The sequence below is a fragment of the Cervus canadensis genome, chromosome 2, assembly GCF_019320065.1.
Source record: "Cervus canadensis isolate Bull #8, Minnesota chromosome 2, ASM1932006v1, whole genome shotgun sequence".
Lineage (NCBI taxonomy): Eukaryota > Metazoa > Chordata > Mammalia > Artiodactyla > Cervidae > Cervus > Cervus canadensis.
In genome coordinates, this window is record NC_057387.1 from 84,959,146 (window position 1) to 84,977,775 (window position 18,630).

General features: G+C 44.2%; 1 protein-coding gene and 1 non-coding gene across 2 annotated transcripts in view; one reads left to right on the forward strand and one right to left on the reverse strand.

Annotated features, from left to right (window-relative positions):
• The window catches only part of PLPP3 (phospholipid phosphatase 3), a 90,635-nt gene that overhangs the window by 39,669 nt on the left and 32,336 nt on the right, over positions 1-18,630 (forward strand). The window contains exon 2 of the mRNA XM_043461182.1: positions 6,603-6,760. Within this exon, the coding sequence (XP_043317117.1) occupies positions 6,603-6,760 (158 nt within the window). The remainder of the gene's footprint in view (positions 1-6,602; positions 6,761-18,630) is intronic.
• Positions 13,800-13,872, reverse strand: TRNAE-UUC. Its single transcript has one exon. It is a non-coding gene; the product is annotated as a tRNA-Glu (tRNA).

Below are 18,630 nucleotides of genomic sequence, written 5' to 3' on the forward strand. Positions count from 1 at the left end.
CCAAGAACTTTCAAAGGCTGAACCCAACACAGGGGCTTTTCTTCATGCTTTGATTTTCTGCCCATTAAGTGTTTGTCAGTGAGTTCGTATTTCGCCTCCCCTGCAGCCTACACATCCCAAGAGGTCCCTTGAGGTTTAGGAAGTTAATTGATCCTTGATTAAAAGAAGGAGAAATGCTTGAGTCCGAGGTCTTAGAATCACCAGATGGGGGATGTGCGTGTGTGTGTGTGTGTGTATTCACTTACATTTTCATTCTGCTTTGCAAAAAGCTTATAATGTACCTTTCAGTATAGATAAATTTAATTCCAGGATATTGGCCTCAGAGTTTTAATAATATTAGATACTAACGTGTGTAGTACACGGTGAATGTTCAGGGAACAGGAGCCAGTGCTGTTGCCTTGAGTGTTCCAAACAAAAAACTTTCTTCAAAGACCATGAGATTTGCTGAGCTTCAATTAATGCATTAATACTCATAGCTGCTTCCTTCCCTCTATTTTAAGTGACTCATTTACTTTAGAATGTGCCCAGGAGTCAGAGCATTTGAGCCCGTCTACCTCCACAGCTTTTCTGACCCAGTGACTCTGGTAAGTCACTTTAATCCCTTTGAACCTTAGGGTGACTTAATGTGTTAGCTTTTATGACTGCTTCTCCTATTGGCCTTTGGGCCACTGGAAGGCTGGGACTGCAACTCAGTAGTTCCATCAGTGCTGAGAACTGAGAAAAGGCAGCAGGTTTGTCTGCCTTGCCGGTTTATGTGGGGATCCTCTGCACCTCGTGTATCTCTCCAAACCCTGTAGCCAGATTTAAAGTTGTATTTTCATCATAGCAGTGACCCTCATTTTGTTGGTAGCCTATTGCAGTCCTTGTGCTCTGTGCTCGGTTGCTTAGTTGTATCTGACTCTTTGTGACCCCATGGATTGTAGCCCTCCCAGGCTCCTCTGTCCATGGGATTTTCCAGGCAAGAATTCTGGCACTGTTTACCATTTCCTCCTCCAGAGGATTTTTCCTGACCCAGGGATGGAGCCTGTGTCTCTTGAGTCTCCTGCATTGGTAGACAGATTCTTTACCCCTAGTGCCACCTAGGAAGCCCTGTTGCAATCCCTAAGCTACACTGTTTTTATGAGTGTTTTTAGGACCCCAGGGAGAAGGAAATAGCAACCCACTCCAGTATTCTTGCCTAGAAAACTCTGTGGACAGAGGAGCCTGGTGGGCTGCTGTCCATGGGGTCGCACAGAGTTGGACATGACTGAAGCGACTTAGCGTGTATGCCTGCATTAGGACCCCAGAAACCTACTCACATAAGTGTCAAATTAAACCTCCCATCTGGACCATCTTTAGTATCCCCTGTAGAGTGCTCTTTTGTGTGTTCATTGTACTTTCTACATCTGTCAGTCCTCACACTGTAAAAATATTTTAGTGCACTTGTTTTCATGACTTTTTTTACAACACCATGAGCTTCTTGAGGCCAGGTACTTTGATGTACTCTCACCTCAATTTCCAGTACCTATCACTAGGAATTTTCTTGGAATGAAACAGCCAGGAAATATAGTGATTGGCAATAAAGATAGTGCCAACATTGGAAATGGACAGCCTGCTTTGGATTAGAATGGCCTCGTCTCTGTGTCCTGGAGAGGCAAGGCATCATGTCACTTGAGGACTGGCTGCCCCATTGAGGGAGACGTATTTACGCTTTTCCCATCAACTGAAGGGAATCTGAGGTTATTCTTTTTCTGGAGCCAAGTCAAGACTCGACTGGCATCACCCCCAATCATGCCACAAGTCTGTAGGGGAGACAGAAAAGGCCATTGGGTTTTCTCAATGCTGTCTCCATGCCTTTCAAGAAAATAAAACGAACCATATTCAGATCCAACTTCTTGTCTGCTTGTGGTCATCATCCATATTATTGGAACCGGAAACCCTCCCCAAGCCTTGGACAGGAAGGAAGGAAGAGGGTTTGGATGGCTCCCAGGGTGAGTGCAGAACTGACCAGACAGATCTTCTTTCCTAACCTTCTCTGTGGGACTTTCCCTTCCTTCTTCCTTACAGCATGTTTGAGTGTCCACGTGTGCACTGGACTCTCTGCTGACCCTTCCACATGCTCTTGCCTGGTTTCTTCCAACTAAAACAACTGCCTGTACTGATTTCATTCCATGTTCTGTGTCTTCCCCTACTAGACGATAAGCTTCCTGAGGGCAGGACTTATGTCGTCTCTGTACTCCTTGTACTTTGTAGACATATTTGAGACTCAATAAATACTTGTTGAATGAGTGAGTGAATGCATTAATGTATTATACCATCCCATCAATCTCAAAGCAAGTCTTCATTTTCCCATTGAGCAGATGAGAAGAGGGTCATGAGATGGGAAGTAACTTGCTCAAGTAGTGGTGCGCAGAGTTGAAATCATTAACCGAGTTCAGTCTGACTCCACAGCTCTTTTATATGTGTTTTATTGTCCTTAGAAACATATGTTTTACAGGCCTATCATGTGAACACTATTAAAAATAGAAGCTGGAGGCCTAAGAGCGGAACACAAATGTAAGGAACTGGGGGTCTGTTCCCTTCCTGAGTTTATTAGCAACGCTTTGGCTCCTCGGCACCACAGAGGCTGTGGCCAGGCTCAGATGCGAAGCTAACAGTGTTGATCACGATGTGTGGAACTTTAAAAGCGGACTATTAATATCATACTGCTGGCTTTGCAGCTCCTTTTCATAGCCAACTTGGCCACATTTCAAAGTGTTCAGGCAGTGGAATGAAGATGGCTCAGGCCCACAGGATATCGTCTCTCTCCTAGCCCCCAACCCAAGAGGATCAGCTAACTGCACTTGCCACCACTAAACCAGAACATGCATTCACTGTCTCCCCTTCCTCCTCCTTTTCTCCATCCTCGCAGAGACAGAATTTCAAGAGCTGCTGGTGATTGCCTTCCAGGGCCCCTCTGTGTTTACTTTCTGAAGGTCAGGCACAATGCTGTGGTGTGTGGCTGGGCTTTCTTTTCAAGGCACCAGTATGAATTTGATAAAGTAAATTGTTGTTCTAGCAGGAAGCAGTTAGGGGTCACAAAATAAATAGCTGTAGAATTCAAATAAATCCGAAGAATAAAACCAAATAAATCCATGTGTGTATGCATAGTGATACATAAATACACTTTTTAGAAAGTGAGCATTTTTATCACTGCTGGCCTGGACCAGAGTCATTGAAAAACTGTGGTACTTTTTTTTTTTTTTTAAAGGCAGTCTGGGCCTTTGAGCAACATGACGTGAGCTTAATTCTTTTGGAAAAACATGAAAGTGGAATCTTATCTTTTAAATGGCTGCTTATCGTATTTTTTTCCCCCACTAATGAAATTCCTATATGGATGAAACCAATTTGTAAAGTTAAATTGGGGATTTAGGCACTTTGGAGGTGGACGAAGAGACTCTGAGTGAGCTAAACAGTCATTCTGAGCCTCTCTTTTCTCTACTGGGAGATGAGTGATAGTAGTGCTTATGTGATTTTTAAATGACCACTCAGGGTTGTTGGAGGGTTCAATGCAAAAATGGATGCAAAGTGTCTTATACATTGTTGGCGCACATCAGCAGTGACTGTTATCATTGACCAGATGTTTTTCATGGTCTTCCTTAATCTAGACATGCATTGGCTCACCTTTCACTTTTTTTTAACCTTTTCCTCATCTTGGTGAGGTGGCAATGGTGCTTGGTGTTGAACTTGGAGCTGGGGGAGGAAGTGTCTTTCCAGCTTAAGAGGAGAGCATGAACCAAGACAAAGGTCCCGTGTCCCGTTTTGTTGGAGTGTGTGTCAAGGCGGTTAGGGTTGTGGGGACTCCGGAGGTTGGACTTAGGGGTGTCATCTTGTCCTGTGTGGCGGGGAACCATTGACAAACCTTGAGCATGGCCGTGACATGCTCGTGCTCAGGAAGTAAACGGGTGGGTGTGTGTAAGAGGCACAGAAGGCCAGGAGACCAATCTGGAGGCTGCTGCCTGGTCCAAGCAAGAGAGACTGTGGGCCTTCACTTTTTGCTTCAGGCTTATAAGGGCCTTTCCTGGCAGGTGATGAAATCTGTTTTCCATGACCTTTAAGAAAATGGCATCTGAACTGGACGCTGATAAACTAGCAGCAGCTGCGAGAGTGCCTCGCGGTGCTCCTGATGCCCTTGGGCTCTGCTCCAGGTCTGCAGGCAGCAGGGCCCAGCTCAGCTCTGCTCAGTCTTGTCAATGACTTGTTGAACAGTGAAAGAAAAGAATCGGAAATGCCGTTCACTGAGCAGCTTCTGTGTGCCAGCACTCTGCTGGGAGTTTTGGGTGCTTTGATCCCTTTAGGCATCAGTACAACTCATTTATGAGGGGACTGAGGCTCAGGAAGATGGACAAAGAAGCAGAAGTCTCATTGCTAGGAAGTGGTGGATCTGGGGGTTCAAATTTAGGTTATCTTACTCCAGGGTCTTCAGAATTCCATGCCTGAGTGCCTTGAGGTGAGCTTTTCGAAGGGGAAATGGTTGGCTTAAGAGAGGAAGGCACTTAGAGGCCTCATGAGACATCATTAGATTTGGAACTTTGTTAGTGATAATTATAAATCGTGCTGTGGCTTTAGCGGGATGACGTAAAGTAGTGGAAAAGCTCCTGCCCTGGTGCTTGCACTGTCTCCCTCTGTGCTCTTGGTCAAGACAAGAGGATCATTCTATACCTTCTTAGTCATGAGTAAAGGCAGGAAGGGGGTGCATGTAGAGAAGGTTTTGTTGTTTAGTCACTTAGTCAGTGTTGTCCGACTCTTTTGCCACCCATGGACTGTAGCCCGCCAGGCTTCTCTGTCTATGGGATTTCCTAGGCAAGAATCCTGGAGTGAGTTGCCATTTCTTTCTTCAGGGGATCGTCCCAACCCAGGGATGGAACCCTGTCTCTCCTGCATTATAGTCAGATTCTTTACCACTGAGCCACCTGGGAAGCCACAGAGAAGGCTGTTCAGTTCAGTTCAGTCGCTCAGTCATGTCCGACTCTCTGCGACCCCATGAATGGCAACACACTAGGCCTCCCAATCCATCACAAACTCCTGGAGTCTACTCAAACTCATGCCTATCAAGTCAGTGATGCCATCCAGCCATCCTATCCTCTGTTGTCCCCTTCTCCTCCTGCCCCCAATTCCTCCCAGCATCAGGGTCTTTTCCAATGAGTCAACTCTTTGCATGAGGTGGCCAAAGTATTGGAGTTTCAGCTTCAACATCAGTCCTTCCAATGAACACCCAGGACTTATCTCCTTTAGGATGGACTGGTTGGATCTCTTTGCAGTCCAAGGGACTCTCAAGAGTCTTCTCCAACACCATAGTTTAAAAGCATCAATTTTTCAGTGCTCAGCTTTCTTCACAGTCCAACTCTCACATCCATACATGACCACTGGAAAAACCATAGCCTTTGACTAGACAGACCTTTGTTGGCAAAGTAATGTCTCTGCTTTTTAATATGCTATCTAGGTTGGTCATAACTTTCCTTCCAAGGAGTAAGCAAGCGTCTTTTAATTTCATGGCTGCAGTCACCATCTGCAGTGATTTTGGAGCCCCCCAAAATAAAATCTGACACTGTTTCCACTGTCTCTCATGAGGTAATGGGACCAGATGCCATGATCTTAGTTTTCTGAATGTTGAGTTTGAAGCCAACTTTTTCACTCTCCTCTTTCACTTTCATCAAGAGGCTTTTTAGTTCCTCTTCACTTTCTGCCATAAGGGTGGTGTCATCGGCATATCTGAGGTTATTGATATTTCTCCTGGCAATCTGGATTCCAGCTTGTGCTTCTTCCAGCCCAGCATTTCTCATGATGTACTCTGTATATAGGTTAAATATGCAGGGTGACAATATGCAGCCTTGACGTACTCCTTTTCCTATTTGGAACTAGTCTATTGTTCCATGTCCAGTTCTAACTGTTGCTTCCTGACCTGCATACAGGTTTCTCAAGATGCTGGTCAGGTGGTCTGGTATTCCCATGTCTTTCAGAATTTTCCACAGTTTATTGTGATCCACACAGTTGAAGGCTTTGACGTAGTTAGTCAATAAAGCAGAAATAGATGTTTTTCTGGAACTCTCTAGCTTTTTTGATGATCCAGCAGATATTGGCAATTTGATCTCTGGTTCCTCTGCCTTTCCTAAAACCAGCTTGAACATCTGGAAGTTCTCAGTTCACGTATTGCTGGAGCCTGGCTTGGAGAATTTTGAGCATTACTTTACTAGCGTGTGAGATGAGTGCAATTGTGCAGTAGTTTGAGCAATCTTTGGGATTGCCTTTCTTTGGGACTGGAATGAAAACTGACCTTTTCCAGTCCTGTGGCCACTGCTGAGTTTTCCAAATTTGCTGGCATATTGAGTGCAGCATTTTCACAGCATCATCTTTCAGGATTTGAAATAGCTCAACTGGAATTCCATCACCTCCAGTAGCTTTGTTCGTAGTGATGCAGAAGGCTGTAGGTCACTACAAAGGCAAGGAATTGACATCACTATCGATGCTGTTATCTGGGGTGGTGTTTGCTGTAGGGCCTTCTTCTTTGACCTCTTTGCACTGATGTTTTCCCTCTGTCTTGTTTTCTCCCCTGTATATGGTGATGACGGTTCCATCTTGACCAGCGGGCCTACCTTTCATCATCATCGAGACAAGCACCATCAAGCCTTACCAACGGGGGTTTTACTGCAATGATGAGAGCATCAAGTATCCGCTGAAAACCGGGGAGACAATCAACGACGCTGTGCTCTGCGCTGTGGGGATTGTTATTGCCATCCTCGCGGTAAGTGCCCAGACTGTGGTGGGCAACCTATCTAACTCCCTGGTAGCATGTTATGGTCTAACTGATATAGCAGAGGCTTAGAAGATCAAGTAGAATTTCACTTGATTGACACTATTTCATGCAGTTAATACTATTACTAAAAGTATTGGGTTGGCCAAAAAGTTCGTTTGGGATTTTCAAAACCCAAATGAGATTTTTGTCCAACTCAATATTTTAAAATAAAAAAAAATATATACACTGTAAGTATTATAAAAGTATGCTAAGCAACCTTCTAAAATACTTTGCATACATTATCTCTACAATAGTCAAAGTGTAGATATTGTCCTTATCTTTCTTCTACAAATTAAGAAATGGAGGTTCGCAGAGTAAAAATAATTTTCCCAAGGTCACTTGGTTCATGAGTGATAGAGTTGGGGTTTAAACCTAGTTGTCTTCCTTACCTCAGGCTTCCCAGGTGGTGCAAGTGGCAAAGAACCCGGCTGCCAATGCAGGAGATGTAAGTGATGCGGGTTTGATCCCTGGGTCAGGAATATCCTTTGGAGGAGGTCACAACAACCCACTTCAGTATTCTTGCCTGGAGAATCTCATGGACCAAGAAGCCTGGCAAGGCTGCAGTCCGTGAGCTCACAAAGAGTTGGACACAACTGAGTGAGCACACATGCATGTCCCTTACCCCAGAGTCTGAGCTCTGAGCCACCATGCTGTAAATCTGAGCCCCAGAGGACAGGAGAAATGCCTTACTGAATTTCTTGGGCATTTTCTATATTTTTTCCACACTATTGTGCTGCTGCTCTGACAGTGATAATGCTGCTGGCATGATCTGGCATATTGTTTAATTCTCTTACCTGGTAAATGAGACTTGCAGTCCAAAGACCTAGGTTCTAGACCTTGCCCTCCACTGCCAAGCTGTACATCATTAAAACCAAGGGTGACCATCTTGCTTCAAAGCTTTGCAGTGAGGAGTAAAAGAGATCATGAATATTGAAGTACTTGGTAAACTCTTAATTGCTGACCCGTCACTCATATGGTCGCTCATACCCAGAGGTAAAGTCTAGACTTATATCCAGATCTTCCCTTAGAGGATGAAGCCCTCAATGCAGGTGCAAAAATGTGCTACCAGCTTGACAAGGTCCAGAATTATTTTGAGCAATGGCAGCCACGTGGGAATTGGGGTATTGTCTATCTGGGCTGTGCTTAGATCACAGCCTTGTTTTAGATGTGTCCATTTAGAGCAGGGGAGGGGAAGAGTGAGGGAATCCAGTCTTATAATTTGTAGTTCATACATTTTCACAGCCATCCATTCCACATATCCGCTATTTTCAGTTTTTCCTTTGTCCTTGAACCCCAGCAACATGGGCAAAGGGCTAGGCATCACGTCCACCAAGATCAAAAATTCTCTCTTCTAGATTCTAAGTCGTCTTTGTGTTAATCCAAACATGGAAGCTTATCTTTGGGCTGTATCAGCAAGCCAAGAAGGGAGAAACTTAATGGACTTCTCCAGGCCAGAATACTGAAGTGGGTAGCCTTTCCCTTCTCCAGGGGATCTTCCCAACCCAGGTCTCTTGCCTTGCAGGTGGATTCTTTACCAGCTGAGTCACCAGGGAAACCCGAGAATATTGGAGTGGGTAGCCTATCCCTTCTCCAGCGGATCTTCCTGACCCAGGAATTGAGCTGGGGTCTCCTGCATTGCAGGTGGATTCTTCACCCTCTGAGCCACCAGGGAAGCCCAATATTAAGAACACTGAGTGTAAAATAGGGGCTTAGTATTCCCATCACTCAAATGGAAAATCTGAAGCTCAGAGGGGTTCAGTGATATGCTCAAAGTCAAAAGCAAGTAAAAATTGGGGTTCAAGTCTAAACCTGGTTATTCCAAAGCCCTCTGTCCGTGTTGCTGACTTGATTGTGGACAGGAGGTTGGCTGTCCTATTCAAGTGCTCAGTGGGATAGGCGGTTAGCTACTCTTGCCTTCTCTGCATCAAATATAAACAGCTGATGGTCCACAGAGTGCACTGCATGAAGTTTTTCTTTTGACTTCCCCACTCTGGGGGTGGGTTATAAACTTTGAGACCCCTCTTTGTTTTTTAATAACATCGTAAACCAGGCACACAATCAACAGTTTGACATTGGGGAGGGGGCAGGGAGGCAAGTAGAATTCTTTCCAACCTTTAAAAGAAAAACAGTCCATTTGGCAACCGTAGTAAAGGTGGACTAAGGATCTTTGTGTTCAGAAGCTGAGAAATACAAAATCTAATTTTACTCTTTGCTCCAAAGTTACAGTTGGGGTTGAGTTCTTTAGGAAGAATGGCTTTGCCTGGAAAGAAGCGTTTGTAATGGAAGGTCAATACTTAACACGGTATCTGCTGCTCAGCTTTGAGCAGGTGTTTTTGACACTTGGAAGCTCAGTTAAATTGAATTCTTTTAGAAGCTGGCTCTAACTTGGGAGCTGTTGAGATAAGAATACCGCATGGACAGGGATGTTCAGACAGATGTGGCCTCTGCTCTCTTTACGTGCAGTTATTAGCAGCCTGCCTACTGGGCTGCTCCTGGGCACAGTGCCGGGGAGAGAGGCCTGGGGCCCCCTAGATTATGTGAATCAGGTAAATCCCTGGGCTTCCCTGCTGGCTCAGTCAGTAAAGAATCTGCCTGCAATGCAGGAGACCCTGGTTCCATCCCTGAGTCAGGAAGATTCCCCGGAGAAGAAAATGACTACCCACTCCAGTATTCTTGCTTGAGAAATTCCCATGGACAGAGAAGCCTGGTGGACGCCATCCAGTCCATGGGGTCACAAGAGACGGACGTGATTTAGCAACTAAACCGCCACCACCTGGGTTTTCTAGACCTCATTTTCCTCATCTGTAAAATTGAGAGTACTGTTTGATTTCACACCTGGGGGGGCATATCCTTGGCTGCAGTGGACTAGGAGGACACAGGGTGCTCATGTCGCTTCTCCTGGGTCCTTGCTTCTTCCTTCCTCACTAAGAAAAGCCTGCTTCGAAGAACTTAGTTGTGGCTGGCCTCTCTCCTCATGTCATATGGAAGTTTTAATTAAAATGCTCCCTGACCTCCCAGGTTCCCTTGAAAGAGTCAGGCGCTGTGCCTTGGTTATGGGATGGGATGTGATGGGATGGGCAACGAGGACGTTTCCCCCACCCACACAGTGCCAGCAGACTAGGTCTGGATGGTGCTTCCCTTTGCTTCTGAGAAAGCCATCCTTTGTCAGATGCTACTGTTGCGTCATGGAAACCTGGGGCCGTGTTCAAGCCTTTTGCACCCTCCCAACACACACACACACACACACACACACACACGAGTTTTCCGATGTCTCAGTTTCACATGGGGTTAAAAGTGTGGACTCTGGTTCACCCCCAAGCTCCTCTGCTCTAGAACGTGTAGAAAATTAGTGAGCCTCCTTGCTCTCATCTATGAAGTGGAGATACTACGTCTACTTATGAAGGTCTTCAGAAATAAATGAGCTAATGTGTGGAAAGTAACTCAGTGCCTGACACAGGCAGTATCTTCAGCAAATGTTCACTGTTTTTATTGTGAGTAAACAGCATCAAAAAATGATGAAGTAAAAAAAATAATGATGAAGTGACTTAGTCAAGACCTTTTACCTGGCAGAAGTAGAATTAGGAAAGGCCCTCCAGCCTTTGGACTCATCACATCTCCCGCTCTTCCCTTGTAGTTTATTCATGAGAACTCAGGTCTCTTGACTCTCGTGCCAATACTCTTTGCAAGAAAACTTTAGCCTCCTGATCCAGATGCCCCTGCATTTCAGCTGGAGGTGTGTGTGAGATGTGGGCTGCTAATGAGGTATGCTCACCCACTTACCTGTCTTTAATGACCAGAGTAATCATGAACAAGAGAAAAAGCAAAGACCTCAGAGGAAAAGTGAATAATTCCCATTAATACATATGATCAATTCTGGAAAAGCTATACAACTTGACTTTAACAACAACAACCCTCTCTCCCATTGTGACTGGCCAGAGAGCCTTGCTGGCTCCATGCAGAATCTGCTTCTGATGAGAGGGCGTGAATGACAGTCAGGGAGGGTGAAGGGGGACCCGGAGCTGGAAATCTAATCAGCCTGCTACTTGGTGCCCTGGCCTCCTCCCGCCAAATGTCAGGTTTGTTTAAAACAACAAGAGAAGCCTTGACTGATCTGGGTGCCCCTGCTCCAGTCTGAATAGTCCCCACAACAAAGGCATGGCACACCAGTGGGGTTTCAAGATGCAAATTTCAGAAGTTATAGAGAAAGCAGACACCTTTCTATGGCAGGAGATGTGGAAAAATCAGGTCATTTTGACCTGTTTTTCAGATGTAGCTTAGATTTTGAAATTATAGCATAATAGGAATTCCTTCCAAATCCACAAGGCAATGGTTCCTATCCCTGCCTCCAAAGGGTTTAATGACTCTAGCAGCAGTTAGATTAGGAGCAAAAACAGTAAATATCATCTTTTATCTAGCCTTCTCTCCAATTGCCTTGCACCATGCTGTGCAAAGAATTATGCGCAAAGATTTTAATATGGAAAAAATGCTTAGTATTCCTTTTAAATAAACATGGGCTCAAGTGCTTGCTTTGGTCAGACCCTGAAAGGGGTTTAATAAAGATTCTTAATATCTAGGAGTTGAAGTATGATGAATCATGAGTGAATCCACTTCTCCCTCTGGCCATAAAAATGCTCCTTTTCCTCACATCCCATCCATTTTGAACCTCTGCTATGACATTCCTAACTAGAGATAAAGCTCAGATTTTGGCTTTGATTGAGGTTCGTGGCCTAAAACTTCTGAGCTTCTTCATTCTGTGACTTGTCCTTCAACTTCTGTCAAGGCATTGACCCCTTTGGGAAAAGAACTATACCTACATTTACTGTAAATTGGTGACAATAATTCACCAACTCCTGGGAGTCAAATCAACTGACATTACATGTGTCAGCAGTGAGAACTGGCCTTTTCATTTCTATAGTGTTGTACAGTTTAGAAAGTGCCCTTCATGTGCACATTCTCTTATCTGCACTTGGTAGTGATTCTGTGATTCTTGGGGGTGGATTGGTATGGCTAAGGGAACTGGAGATCAAGAAATGAAGTGACTTTCCCATAATTAATGAGTGGCAGGGCCAGACCAGGAGTCCTCTGATTCTAAGGCAAGGCTTTTTAAAATGAGACCACTGCTGCCTCCTAAAGCCTGCTTCCCTTCCACAATTATTTCTCAAGTCCGCATGGCATGGCAGGTGCTAGTGATCCAGGATTGAACCTTCGCCTAACAAGTTGTGTGTTGTCTTTTGTCACTAAACTGCCCGAAGCTGCCCCATCTCCAGCAGACAGATAGCACCTTCAATATATATCACCTTGTAATGTGATTTGTGTCCACTTCTCATCTCCCCAGCTAGATAATAGTTTCTTGCACGGCAGAGATCAGATTTTTCCCTCTTGCACATGGTAGATACTAAATAAACACCAAGCCAATGTTGCCTTCTCCAGGAAGCATTCCTTGACTGCCTCCTCCCCCACCTTCCAAAGATCCCAGAGGTCCCTGGGCCCACCTCTGTCTTTGCAGTCACTGAATCAAACTATCATGTCTGTTTACTTGACTATTTCCTGGTGATTCTGCTAGAGTAGGGATCGGTCTGATTTTGATTTTATATTGCTAGCATACGGCACAAATTTGGGTACTCAATATATACAATTGTAAAAATCATAGAAGAGGCCATACATTTCGAGCAGAAACTGACAAGCATTAGGTCAAAAGATGTTAGAGGACCTAGACGAGCAGGGACAAGTGTCCTATTTGTCTCCCTAAAATCTGGATGATGGCCTCTGATGTACATGGGAGCCTGCTCTGTACCATATGCACATTTCTGGCTGGAGAGACAAGAAGAAGAGCTTATACCTCCAAGACTTGTTTATTCAGGATCAGGCTTCGGTTTGCCCACATCTGGACTTCATTACTTCCTCCCCACCCCCCACTCTCTTTATCTGAGAGAGCACTGCCAAGAAAACAAGGTTCCCCAAGACTGCCTCCTCATTAAAGGTTAGTCGAGTCTTCAACTCTGAAAGAAAATGTGAAGTCAGGCTGGCCCAGCGGTGCCTTGGTGGGAGACGCAGTTCCCCCAGTTCCCCCAGTTTACAATCCACTATATCTGTGCAATTACCAAGACCACCAACAGAGAATGATCATGTTAATCCTTCAACTGTGTCATCCCTGATCAGAGGGCTACAGAGCTCTTCAGACCTCCTTACTGCATGAGGAGGGGCGGGGAGAGGGTAACAACCCCATTTGCAAGGTAACAAACACAGGCACTGAGATTAAGATTTAGGTTTTTCCCTGTCCCCACCCCTCAGCCCCACCACACACACACACTCTAGCAATTCTTCCTTAGTTAGTATCATTCTTAGGGGCTCAGGACTATTTGGAAAATCTATCTAATATGAAGGTGATGATATTCTCCACGTTAAGTGACAATTCTTAGGAGGCTGGGCCATCTGTTCATGTGAGTCAGTGTTAGGGGATGGGATAGAGGATTAGATACCATTGGCCCACTATCTAGTGGGCTGGAAACTAATATGCCTTATCTTAAATCCTCTTCAGCATCTGCAGGGGATAGGTATTATTGACCCTATTTTACTAATGAGGGAGGGTCTGAAGGTTTACAAGGGGAGTGTGGCCAGTGTGAGGTTATTCTGCTTGGGGAACAGGGAGGAGGAATTGATACCAGGGCTGTCTGGCTTTAAAACCCAGCACAGGAGCTGACATTGAAGACCCACTGTGCGCTTGGGGCTATGCAGAGTGCTCTGTATTTAGTGAGCTAGAAAACCTTTAGTTCCTGGTTGTAAAGAGCTCTTTGTATGGAGGAGGACAAAACATCTAGGCCCTTGGGCAGATGATTACCCAAGACTGACATGTGGGGGAGTGGGTTTTCTTTCTTTCTTTTTTAACAATTTTTTTGTTTCTTTTAAAATAGCTTTTAATTTAGTTATTACTCTCTCTCTATTTTATGTATTTATTTTTTGCCTTGCTGTGCAGCATGTGGGATCTTAATTCCCCAACCAGGGATCGAACCTGCAGTCCCTGCATTGAAAGTGCAAAGTCTTAACCACTGGACCACCAGGGAAGTCCCTGGGATAGTGTTGTGTAGGAAGTCGTTTGTTCAGAAAGCGAAAGCCTCTCTGAGAGAGACCTTCCTTAGAACATACAGGCAGCTTCTAGGCTTCCCCTTGGCCTAGAAGCTGAGATACAAGACATGGATACTGTCCTTGGAGCTTATGGAACAGGCCAAGTACATGACTGACTGTACCATTAGACCCTCAAGGAGACTAAAGAACTGGGAGCTAGAAGATAGCCAGGGCAGTGAAGGATAGTAAGCCCCAGAGAGCTTCAAGGACAAAACAAGAGAAATGCTGTAAATTAGCAGTCCCCAGCCTTTTTGGCACCAGGGGCGGGTTTTATGGAAGACAATTTTTTCCACCCACCAGGGTGAGGGGGGGATAGTTTTGGGATGACTCGAGCACAATACATTTATTGTGCACTTTACTTCTATTATTACATCAGCTCTACCTCAGATCATCAGGCATTAGATCCTAGAGGTTGGGGACTTCTGCTGTAGATGGTCTAAGGCAGAAATCAAGTACTGTGGGAGTTGAGAGGAAGATCACTGAAGGTCGTTTTCATTGGTGAAGACTTCATCATCATTATCATCATCATTCATGGAGCACTGCATTTAATTATCACAGCAACCCTTGAGCTCTTGGTAGTGCCATCATATCATCTCCCTTTGTACACAGAAGGAGACTGAGAGTCATAGAGCTCAGCTGCCCAAGACTTTTGAGTAAAGGAGCCCAAACTCTAACCTGGTGCACCTAGCTGGCACTTGAGCCCTACTTTGAAACAGAGGTGAGACTTTCATCAGAGATCCTGATGTTCCAGACAGAAGGGATGGCTTCACCAAGACTGAAACAATAGGGCCTTTTCAGGAAATGTCAAGCAGACAGACCTGTTCAGCAAGAGAAATGGAGTATAAGGGAGAAGACAAAGATAAGGTAGGAAGAGATGACTGCAAGATTGTGAAACTCCTTGAGTGCTGAGGAGTTTTTACTCTCATTAATAGGCTAGAGATTGATGAAAGTATTTTCAGCTCACTTGGCCAACTGTTCAATGAAGGTTAAGGACGAGGTCTGAACTGCAGTGGTGGTAATGCAAAGAGAAGAGAGAGAATAGGATGGAAATGACATCCCTCCCACCTTGCAAACATGGGATGAACAGAAGTGGATGACAATGGCGTAAAGGAGAGGGTGCGGTCTAAGACTTCCTGTCTTTGCAGTTCTGTGTTTGGTTGCATCTTGAGTAGGAATGGAGGGAAGAGAAGTGAAGTTTGGGGCAGATGCTGGAATGAGTGTGACTTGGTCAGGTGGGCATGCTGATGATACTGGTTTGATAACTAGTTGGAAGATTTGGCAGAAGATTGGAGTAAGACTGATGGGGTAAAGGGTGAGCTGAAACTAGAGAGCAAAGTAAATGCCCTTTTGAAGGTCATTTTCACAGGTGAAGTCACAGAGAAAAGGCAAGGATACAACCCTAGGAAGACTGACATTTATCTAACAGCATCCAGAAGTGGAGCCACTGGGAAGAGAAAGGTGTTTGAGAAATAGGAAGAAAAGCACAGTGGTGACATTAAGGATGGTAGGAAATTCAAGGTCAAAGGAGCGAGAGGTGAGCAGTAGGCAATGCTATAGAGAGAACTCTTGCATGGATAGGCAGAGCTGATCACCTAGGAGACTCATGCCTTTGAATCCCTGACTTTGGAAAATAGACTGCTTCATCTTTCAAGATGCCTCCTTTGTAAAGTTTGGGCTTTAAGGCTTAGGGCGGCCACTGTTGATTTCGACCATAAATAGCTTCTGTGACTTCTCTCTGGCTTCTTTGCTGTCCATATTCTAGACCTACCCATAAAGCCTAGAAACTCCACTGGTGGCCTTGGACAGATTTGGGTCCCATTGCCTTTCCTGATCTGTGAGGCACTGATCTCCTATCAAGAGGTTAAAGACAACTGAGTGGGAGAAGCATGGGAGACTAAATTTCTTGTCAGTTATTTCTAGTCACTGAAAATACTGCATTTCATTGTAGTAGATGAAGCAAAGATCAAAGAAGATAGAGCAACACTTCTGTCTCCGTCCTTAGAAGCAGGACTTGGATATGTTACATTTCCCTTTCCCTTACTGAGAAATCAAGTGAGAAAAAATGATTCTTCCTTCATTAATCTCCATCATTCAGTGCTTGTTGAATGAATGAACCTCTTCTGGATTGAAAGAAGTTCATTCATCCACAGAACTGAGATGTGAAGGGGGAGCTTGGTGCTCTGTGGCTGATGGGGGTCTGGATGTACAGGTGCCTGACAGGGTGACATGACCTTCCTAGGTGCTCAGGGAATACCCGTCTCACTGGAGACTTCCATCCTGCCACCTGGTAGGGCTTCTAAGAGAAAGCCAGCTAGATGCCACTGGGCAGAACATGGGAGGCCCAGGCTGCAGCAAGCGCACGGACATTGTCCACTACCTTATCCCCAAGAGTGATGCAGTGGCCTCTCTGGCCTTCATCACACTCATTTATAAAGTATGGAGAATAATTTAGCAATTCTTAGCGTGTTGTGAGAAGCAGGTAATGCAGTAGATAGGGAAAAGTTTTTTAAATTGTTACAGACTATGCAGATGTTATCATTGAAGCAAACCAGAATATCAGGGACATTTGTCCTTCGAATTTGGCAGCAGAAGATGAGTTCTCAGACTCTGTAAGAGGGATCGTTAGGACTCTGTGCAAAGTCTTACTTTTCTTGGGATAATCTATATAGTGGACAGTTAACAAATAACACGAACAATGCAGTAGGGTGGCCCTTGCTGCCTGGAATTTAGACTTTCTTTCTGCTTTGTTCCCCTGAAAAAGACATCCTAGATGAAATGGTCAAAACCAACATCTCCATACTCATATTTTTCTGGTTCTACCTTGGAGAGGTGGTACTTCCAAATTCTTTAGTGTGTTATGTTCTTTTCCAGGGATCTCTTAGAACTATTTTGGAAAAGATGTTTTATACAAGTATAGACATTTCCTGGAGATATTGCACATTCAGTTTCAGATCATCGCAATAAAGCAAATATTGCAATAAAGTGAGTCATGGGTTTTTGGTTTCCCAGGGCATGTAAAAGTTACGTTTACACTAAACTGTAATCTGTTAAGTGTGCAATTGCATTATGTCTAAGAAATAATGTTTATGCCTGAATTAAAAAATACTTTATTGCTAAAAAATGACCACTGATCATTGATTGTGACAAATATAATAACAATGAAAAATTAGAAATATTGAAAGTATTACAAATTTCAAAACATAGTACACATAGACATGAAGTGAGCAAGTGCTGTTGGAAAAATGTTGAGGATAGACTTGCTTGATGCAAGGTGGTCACAAACCTTCAATTTGTAAAAAACAACAACCACAACAACAGTATCTGCAAAGTGCAATAAAATGGTATGCCTGTGTTAATTTTTTGTTTCTTTGTTTCCAAGGGAAGGAAAAAAAAAATTATTGTTTGCAGAGCTCTTCTGCTAGGTGCCAGATATTTGATATATCATCTTCTTGATTCCCCTGGCAAGGATCTTGCCAGGTAGATTTTAATCCTTTTACAATTTTTAATTTCTTTTTTTTTCTTTAAAATTTTTGTTTTATATTGGAGTATAGTTGATTAACAGTGTTGTGTTAGTTTCATATGTACCGAAAAGTGATTCAGTTATATATATACATGCATCAATTCTTTTTCAAACTCTTTTCTCATTTAGGTTATTATAGAATATTGAACAGAATTTCTGTTGCTATACAGTAGGTCCTTGTTGGTTGTTTTAAATATAGCAGTGTGTACTTGTCAAGATATTACTCTTATTTCATAGACAAGGAGACCTAAGCCCAGAGAGGTGAAGTCACTTGTCTAGGTTCACAGTAAGAGATGGGATATACAGATCAAGATTTTTCTGGCTCCAAAAGTCAGTGCTTCTTTCACCACCGTGTAATCTCTCCTTTCCAAAATGTATCTCCTAATGTTTTTCCAAATTTCCTCTCCAGAGCAGCTGAATATTTATGAATATGTGGGCAATTGAGCTCCTGTATACCAGAAAAGACTGGAAGAGGAGCTGTCTTAAGAGTTGGAGGCAACCTCCCTCCAAACTCAGCCATTCTCTGGCGAGGACTGATTGATCCCTTTCTGTCCCCTCATAGCGTAATTGCAATGCTTTCCCACTTTATTAGTTTCCAGATTTTGTGCCAAGTGCTTTAAAAGGCAGGTAGGGGAGAATTCTCCTCTGCTCGCCTGGCAGCCTGCCATGACCCCCAGAATTTGTTGCTTGATGTTTCAGAAAGGGATCGACATGGAAGGCATTTTTCTCAGCTGTGAAATTTACATATCACAACTTTGCTGACTGAAGCAGAAATGAGGGCTCCAGGGGCCAGAGTCTGCGAGTGGGGACAGAGCCTTTGTAGGGGGAGGGGGGGAGGGAAGAGCTTATTTTATTACCCGGGAATAAAAACATTGCGAGTAATGAATAAAGTCCGAAAGCAGTAAATCTGGAACTCCAGAGTTAGGTGTGTAACGTGTCAGAGAACAATTTAAGCCTTCGCCTCTTCTGCAGAAGTGAGGTATTTGGGCAGCCCAAATTTCATTAAATGGTCTTTTAAGGGTTAGGATTACAAGAAGCCAAACCTGGCCAGTTCATAATGATGATTTATGGCTGTATTGTCAACTCCCCGACCTTCTGTACAAGGGGATGGAGAAAATACATAATTTGTTGCTCATTAACTCCAAGATCTGTCAGGGCTGCCCCAGAAGCCATGTGG